Here is a 7,999-nt window from a genome sequence, read left to right on the forward strand (position 1 = left end):
GTATCTACACTCGAGTGCTAAGCATTGAGACTTCTGGTGACTCAATGTTGAGTCCCCGCTCTGTGGCAGTAAGAATAGTAATCACCTCATTTCATGATTTTCAGTGTAGCTTCCTTTTGAAATGTACGTGCAAATCGAAGCAAAGAAACTGGAAGCATTGAATACCGCTGTACTATCAAAAAAATTCAAAGGACCGAATATAACGTGTAACCGAGAATATAAAATAGTGGGCAATAACCAATTTCTGGAACCATACACAAGTTCAAAAGCATGCACCCAGAGGAGAGGCATATATTATGAAACAAAGTGAAATGTCTCTGCAGTTGCAACGACCCATTGATGACACGCCCTACCCATGCTTAGTGGAGTCGTCCATGCTTGCGGGCCTATTCCTCTTCTCTCATACTCTCTGCGTCCCCTTCACCGCCCGTTCGATCGCATTGTTTGCCTCCCATCCCATCGACCTTTGCCACTATCCACGTCTGCTCGATTGCCGTGTCTTGGGTGCTATCTGCTGCGGACAATGCTGTCCCAGAGGCTGTGGGACGTGTCCGTGAACACTCCACCTGTGCGAGTCCTTACGAGCTTTCGTAGGTATTGCTCCTTTGTGAATTCATGAATGGGAAAGCGAACCGGGCGTAGTAACCACTCGGCTTGTTCATTGATGTCGAGAGTGATCATCGTGCCGTCGATAGTGTGCTCTTTCGATGCAGACAGAATGTCCGCACTCGTGATGGGATCACGATCGCGATATCGATCCCAGAACCGGAGTTTTCCTGATTCGAGGGCCCAGGTCAGCTGCATGCGGCGCAAGACGGAGCACAAGATCCCCTTCATGACCTTGAATCCTTCATATCCCGGCTCGGCAAAGTTGATGCAAAGGGAGCGCGCATATGGGGAGTTAATTACGTCTCGCAAGGCGTCCAATGGAAGGGTGTGCACAACTTCGGCATCATTATATGAGAGATCGAGAGTGATGCTCTCGACATGCGCCAGTGGTGGACTTGCACCTTGGCTTGCACTTAGTCGGCAAACCTTGACTTGAATATAGATGTAGTTGCACACAGAGTACCGACCTGGGCCGAATGAAGCGCAACCAATTGACACCGCATCTGAGGAGTAATAGCCAGTGAGTTTTGCACTACTGACATGAGCTAGAAGATTTACCAAACATATTGCCGTTCCGATCATCAAGACGCACACTCGCCCTTCCAGGTCTGTTTGGCATCAGCGCAAGCAGGCCTTGAAGGGTGGCATCCCATGTACGGTCGTCAAGATCTATGCGGCGAGCAGGTGCGACAATGTCAGCAGCAAGCGCTACTTGAGTGGAAACTGCCATATCCTTACAATGCTGTATCTTACAGCCCAGGGAGTGGAGAGTTGGCAGAGCACGTCGCTGAGTTCTACGTGACTGGACGACCGGCGACGGGTCTAGGAAGGCAAGTCGCCAGCAATGACATTCAGAGAGGGTGGGGAAATTGTCGATGAGCCGTGCGAGCTCGGTCTTGCTCATGAATACGACATTGTCAAGAGTGAGAATGGAAAGCCGGACATAGGATGGAGTGACGATGGGTACCAACTCAAATAGGGCCCAACAGCCTGCCGTTGATACCAAATTGCCCGAACGGTTCACGACGCTACACTCGAATCTTGTCTCCCGGAGTCGGGTTGAAAGTCCATGGACATGGTGAAGCCAGGGCTTTCCCCCTGTAGCTTCTTGACGGATAAATATCTGTTTAAAGGACTTGGACAGACATGAAGCTGTAATTCTGGGACTGTTGGTGATGTTCTTGAGGAATCGTACGTCTTCGGCGTCGCGCAACTCGAGTGTATGGAAGAGAATAGGTCTGATCGCTTCAGACCAGTGCTTGCATACGAGACCAAGCATAGCGAGCCCGTGTTTCATCTTGCGATGTACTATATCCATGTCATGCAGATGATAGAGACAAACTGGCGTGAAACATTTCAGGATGTGTGACAGTATTTCAGGTGGCAGATTGGCTCCTGTGGAGAGTGACATCTTCCAGGACGACTGGACAGACGTACAAGTATTTGTAGGGCACGAGGGCGCGAGAAAGAGTGTGGTGTACAAGGCCGAACAATGGACAACGCGCCTACAGCACTGTAGCACGGCAGTGCACGGCCATTTGCCTCGTGAATACAACGTTCACAAGGACATGATCTTGCGGCGCTTGCCCCTGAATTTCCGTCGCCTCAGACATCACACTTCGATGTATTTGGCTTCAGGCTTCAGGCTTCAGGCTTCAAACATTTACCGCAGCATGTTCCACAGAAACACTGTTCCACGTACAGCATTCGCTGAACTTGTCCATGCTCGGAGCCTCTGACTAGGTCGCGCCCAAGTTCAAAGACAAGCATAAAAGTAAAGCATTGAGATCATTGCACTATTTATTTCAGAGAAAGCGTGACAAGTACAAGTGAAAAGACAGCGTCGCGTCCGCTTTTCTCAGGTTGTATTTGTTGAAGCGCCTAGTGGCTCTGGCTCGGCGTTCCGCCTGGCATGGACTTAAGGTGGACATCTTAGATTAGGCGCTGCTAATACGTAGATAATGATTGGACAATCATATGTAGTGCTCCCACGCACGGACCCCTTTATGGCAGGCTTCCCCATTCTAGCGGACTTTCAATTTTGCTTCCTTTTAGTATATAAGGACTCCTCTCGCATCCCCACTCTGCGTGCTCTTTCCCTTCGCACTCAGACTAATCCCCCGTGTGTATTAGATCGTGCCCGCGTGCCACTCGCCAGTTCGCGCTCGCGCAGCCCAGTTGTTGTATCACGACAATAGGTTATGAGCCCCGGCTTGTAACTGGCCCCCATCTACCCTCCATCTCTCACGAGTCTTCACTCGGAGAGATCCGGCACCAGCCGCACACTTGCTCCATAACACCTCAGGGTCTTTACCCCAAGTGTTACTCCACATCGCAACACGGACACTAGAGATCCTCTAGTGCATGTCTAGTCCATCTGCATCACGTCCACCTTCACCAACTGCACCGACACCTGCACCTGCACCTGCACCCCGTCCTACACGCCGCACTCCCGCCGTTCCTCCTACACCCTCTCAATCCGCATCCACCGCACCACGCTGCATGACAACCATGTCCTCCGCCTCCGCATTCGCATCAGCCACCGGTCCGCCATCGATGAAGCTCGACGCGATCAGGAAGCTCAAAGGTTTCAGCGACTACCCACGCTGGTCCCTGATGATGCAGCAATACTTCATTGCTGCACGCACATGGAAGGTCGTCGACAGCACCGAGAGAATCCCTGTCCAAAGCAGCACCGTCACCGCTGCAGACGTTGAAGCATGGGAAACGACAAACGCATACGCGAGGTTTTACATCCTCAGCACGCTCGGCGACGAGCTCCTGCACCTTGCCAACCCAGTGGACATCACAGCCGCCGCACTGTGGAAAAAGCTGAAGGACAATTACGCCGCCTCCACCACGATGTCGGCATTCGTCAAGTTCCATGCATACTTCTCGCACGCGATCACGGACAGCGATGACCTCGCTGCCCAACTTGGCGAACGCGCCCGACTCTGGCAAGAGGTCAGTGCCTCCGGGATCCTCCAAACCCCGGAGCTCCTGCAGATATTCGGCCTGCTCACGGTCCTCCCCGACTCGTTCAACAACGTCGTGGAGCTCATCCTCGCAGTCACCAAGCCCACTGACCTGAAGCTCGACGACATCTGCAATCGTCTTCTCGATGAAGCGAAACGTCGCAGCTCCTCCACCAACGTTGCTGCCTTCCACGCACCAAAGGTGTCTACCTCAGGCAAAGCCAAAGCTGGCAAACCTGAAGGCAAGAAGGGCAAGTGCAACTTCTGCCACTACAAAGGCCACTACGAGCAGGATTGTAGAAAGAAAAAGGCCGCCGCCGATGAGGCGCGGAAAAGCAGCAATGGCAAAGCCCAGGACGGTAAAAGTAACCCGTCCGGTAGCAGTACTGGTCACACATCTGTACATGTAGTCACCGCCAAAGGAGCCGCTGCTCCTGAGGCCGAAATTCACTCCGCTTCCTGGTATCTCCACGGTGTGAAACGCTGGATGTTAGACTCTGGCTGTACACGACACATTACGAACGACCTGAACGACTTCGCTGAGTACAACGCCTTCGCATCACCTACGTATGCAACACTAGCAGATAAGGCGAAAACGCAAGTAAGCACGCTCGGTTCAGGTGTTGTCGAGGGCACTACGCTCGCCGACAACAGACCAGTAAACATTAGGCTAGAGAACGTTCTCTACAGCCCTGCAATGTCCGGACGACTAATTTCCGTCTCATGCATCAAAGACAAAGGCTTCGATCTCGTCTTTGGGAAAGAACGAGCCCAAATCAAGCGTGGTAACACCATGTTTGGGATAGGCACTAAGTCCCGCGGTCAGTATTGGTTGGACCTTACTCCACCTCCACCATCTGTCGCGGTCTCCACGCACAATGCCACTTCGCTCGACGTTATCCATCATCGGTTTGGTCACCTAAACTGGGAGGCAGTACGCAAGCTCGCCGCTACTGATTCCTCTCCGGTCAAAGGCCTCATCGCCGCCAATATAGATAAACCTTCGCATCCCTGCGAAGGCTGCGTCTTGGGCAAAGCACACAGGCGTACCTTCCCTACATCGTCCACCTCACGCGCCAACAAACCCTTCAACCTCATACACTCTGACCTCGACGGACCTATGTTGGTGGTGTCCCTCACAGGCCACCGATACTTCGCTACCTTCATCGACGACTGCTTCGACGTCACATGGGTCTACTACCTGCGAACAAAGGATGAGTTCCTCCCCGCGTTCAAAGACTTCGTAGCCCTCGTTGCGTGACAGTTCGATACGGTCATCAAGGTCTTTCGGTCAGATCGAGGGGGTGAATACCAGTCCAACGAGTTCATCAACTTGTTGAAGAAATCTGGGATCATCCACGAGCGCACAATACCCGGTACCCCACAGCAAAATGGCAAAGCTGAGCGCATGAACCGCATGCTCGTAGAAGCCGCTAAGTCAATGCTACAAACCGCCGGGTTATCACACAGATTCTGGGAAGAAGCTGTTTGCACAGCTGTGCACGTACGCAACAGAGGCCCTAAGAAAGCCATTGCATGGCGTACGCCTCTGGAACGACTCACTGGCACCACACCGGACGTGTCCCACTTCCGAGTCTTCGGTTGCCAGGCCTATCGCCACATACCCGGGGATAAACGCAGGAAACTCGATGCTAACGCTGAGAGCCTAGTGTTTATTGGCTACGAGATGAATTCTAAAGGTTATCGTCTATGGGATAAACGTAGCAGAAAGATCACCACGAGTACCGATGTGATATTCGACGAGTCGATCTTCCCCAACAAACTCCTACCCTCACCGTCCTCGACACAACCGACCGGATCTACATCCACGCTGCCATCATCTGTCGAACTCGAACTACCACCCCTTTACACGCCACCGGCTCCTACGCAGCCGCCACAGCCTGTACCACCTCCTACTCAACCAAACACACCTAAAACACCTACAGCATCCCAGATACCACGCCTTACACCTCGAACAGAGTTGTATCCACCTCTGCCAATCCTGCCAAGTGCACCGGTCAAGCCTGAATTCAAAGGCAAGGCCAAAGCCTCACCATCTCGCGTCATCGACCCTCCGCCACCTAAACCAAATCCCAATACAACCTCATGGGACTACAATCCCTTCTCCAATCCTGAGCATGCCACGACGTCATCAGGCGTCTGCCGCGGTACCCGCGAGCATAAAGCAACTCAGAAATGGACGAGTATTTGGCCCGGAGCGACCAAAGCAGACATTGAAGAAGCACTGAACACAGGCAAGGAACCGGGCGATATTGCTGCGATCGTAGGCGACTCCTCCATCGCTGGAGAGCCGCGAACCTACAAGCAAGCAGCTGACGCCCCGGACTCAGCGGAGTGGATGACTGCCATGAAGGCCGAAATCACTGGCCCCCTGGAACAAGGCACCTGGGAACTTGTCGACCTACCTAAGGGTCGCAAGGCGATCAAGTGCAAATGGGTATACGTTGTCAAACGCAACGAGAACGGAGAAGTGGATCGCTACAAGGCAAGGCTTGTAGCCAAGGGGTTCACGCAAGTTCAAGGCATCGATTACGAAGATACCTTCGCTCCCGTCGCCCGTCTGGAGTCCTGGCGATACCTCATCGCCCTAGCGACCATCCAGGACTGGGAAATCCATCAGATTGATTTTGATACAGCATATCTGAACGGAGAACTCAACGAGGAGCTCTACATGGAGCAACCTGAAGGTTTCGTAACGGACGCAGGCAAAGTATACCGCCTGCGGAAAGCAATATACGGGCTAAAGCAAGCGGGACGAACATGGTTCCTCACGCTCAAAACCTGCCTCGAGGACATTGGATTCGCATGCCACAATGCCGGCGACGTATCAATCTTCATTCGTCGTCAACGAGGGGGATCCACTCAAATTCTTGTGGTTTACGTTGACAACCTAACTATGATGGGAAACAGCCTCAATCTCATCCAACAAACGAAAGAGGCACTGAAGAAAAGGTTCCAACTCAAGGACCTTGGCGAACTCAAGTACTACCTTGGCATTCGTGTCACGAGGGATAGGGGGAGTCGAGCCACATACCTCGACCAGGAAACGTACATCGAATCCGTTCTCAAACGATTTGGATACGAAGACTGCAACCCCGCATCCACACCACTCGGCACTGACATTGTACTCGAGAAGAACGAGGAAGACCCTGTGGACTGTCCACAAGACCGCATCAAGCTCTACTGCTCACTCCTCGGCTCACTCATGTACGCCATGCTCGGGACTCGCCCCGACATTGGCTTCGCTGTTGCCCGACTTTGCCAATACCAGGCAAACCCTTCACCGAAACACGTAGCTGCCACCTATCGTGTTCTCAAGTACCTCCGCGGCACCTCCAACTATCGACTCTGTCTAGGTCAGAACGACGAGACCGATAGCCGTTTGCTCGGTTACACTGACACAGACTTCACGAACGACAAGGACAACTCCGTCTCAACATCCGGCTGGATTTACAAACTCGGTAGAGGCGCGACCAGTTGGTCTTCTCACAAGCAACGCTCTGTGGCTCGAGAAACCTTCGACGCAGAGTACTTCGCAGCCGACGAAGCAGTCCGACATTTTCAGTGGCTCGAAATCTTTGCCGAGTACATCGAACACCCACTCGCGAAGCCTGTCCCTCTCCACTGCGACAACAAATCTGTAGTTGATGCTGCCCAGTCACCCAACGTCAAACATCACACAAAACACACCCGCGTCAAAGCTCACGCCATTCACGAGCAATTCGAAGCAGGTCTGATCGAACTCGTTAGGATTCCCAGTGTCAACAATCTGGCTGATATTCTCACAAAGCCTTTACCGGCTGAGGTAGACAACCGTCACACCCAGTCTCTTGGCCTCGTTCCGTATCGCCTCGCTAAGGGGGAGTGTTGAAGCGCCTAGTGGCTCTGGCTCGGCGTTCCGCCTGGCATGGACTTAAGGTGGACATCTTAGATTAGGCGCTGCTAATACGTAGATAATGATTGGACAATCATATGTAGTGCTCCCACGCACGGACCCCTTTATGGCAGGCTTCCCCATTCTAGCGGACTTTCAATTTTGCTTCCTTTTAGTATATAAGGACTCCTCTCGCATTCCCACTCTGCGTGCTCTTTCCCTTCACACTCAGACTAATCCCCCGTGTGTATTAGATCGTGCCCGCGTGCCACTCGCCAGTTCGCGCTCGCGCAGCCCAGTCGTCGTATCACGACAATAGTATTTTGAAACTTGAAACTTGAAAAACGGCATCATGCACAGGAACATCACGTGTTTGAGTCATCAAAGCAGCTGATCTTATCTTATCTTTCCCCGCCGTTGCAAGAATTTCACGTTCACTCACTTTAGCTCGCTCTCTACATTACATCTTAGAGAACTTGCAACCACAGCTCGCAAATGTCCATTCAGATCTAGCAGTCAT

General features: G+C 52.5%; 1 protein-coding gene across 1 annotated transcript; it reads right to left on the bottom strand.

The window, feature by feature from the left end:
- Positions 1-507: 507 nt before the first annotated feature.
- Positions 508-1,888, bottom strand: PHACADRAFT_201086 (uncharacterized protein; the record flags this gene model as incomplete). The annotated part of the gene is made up of 3 exons (XM_007401371.1): positions 508-1,112; positions 1,168-1,278; positions 1,348-1,888. 3 exons carry the CDS (start codon positions 1,886-1,888, stop codon positions 508-510), a joined length of 1,257 nt encoding a protein of 418 aa, XP_007401433.1.
- Positions 1,889-7,999: the final 6,111 nt, after the last annotated feature.

Source organism: Phanerochaete carnosa (assembly GCF_000300595.1).
Source record: "Phanerochaete carnosa HHB-10118-sp unplaced genomic scaffold PHACAscaffold_12, whole genome shotgun sequence".
NCBI classification, from domain to species: domain Eukaryota; kingdom Fungi; phylum Basidiomycota; class Agaricomycetes; order Polyporales; family Phanerochaetaceae; genus Phanerochaete; species Phanerochaete carnosa.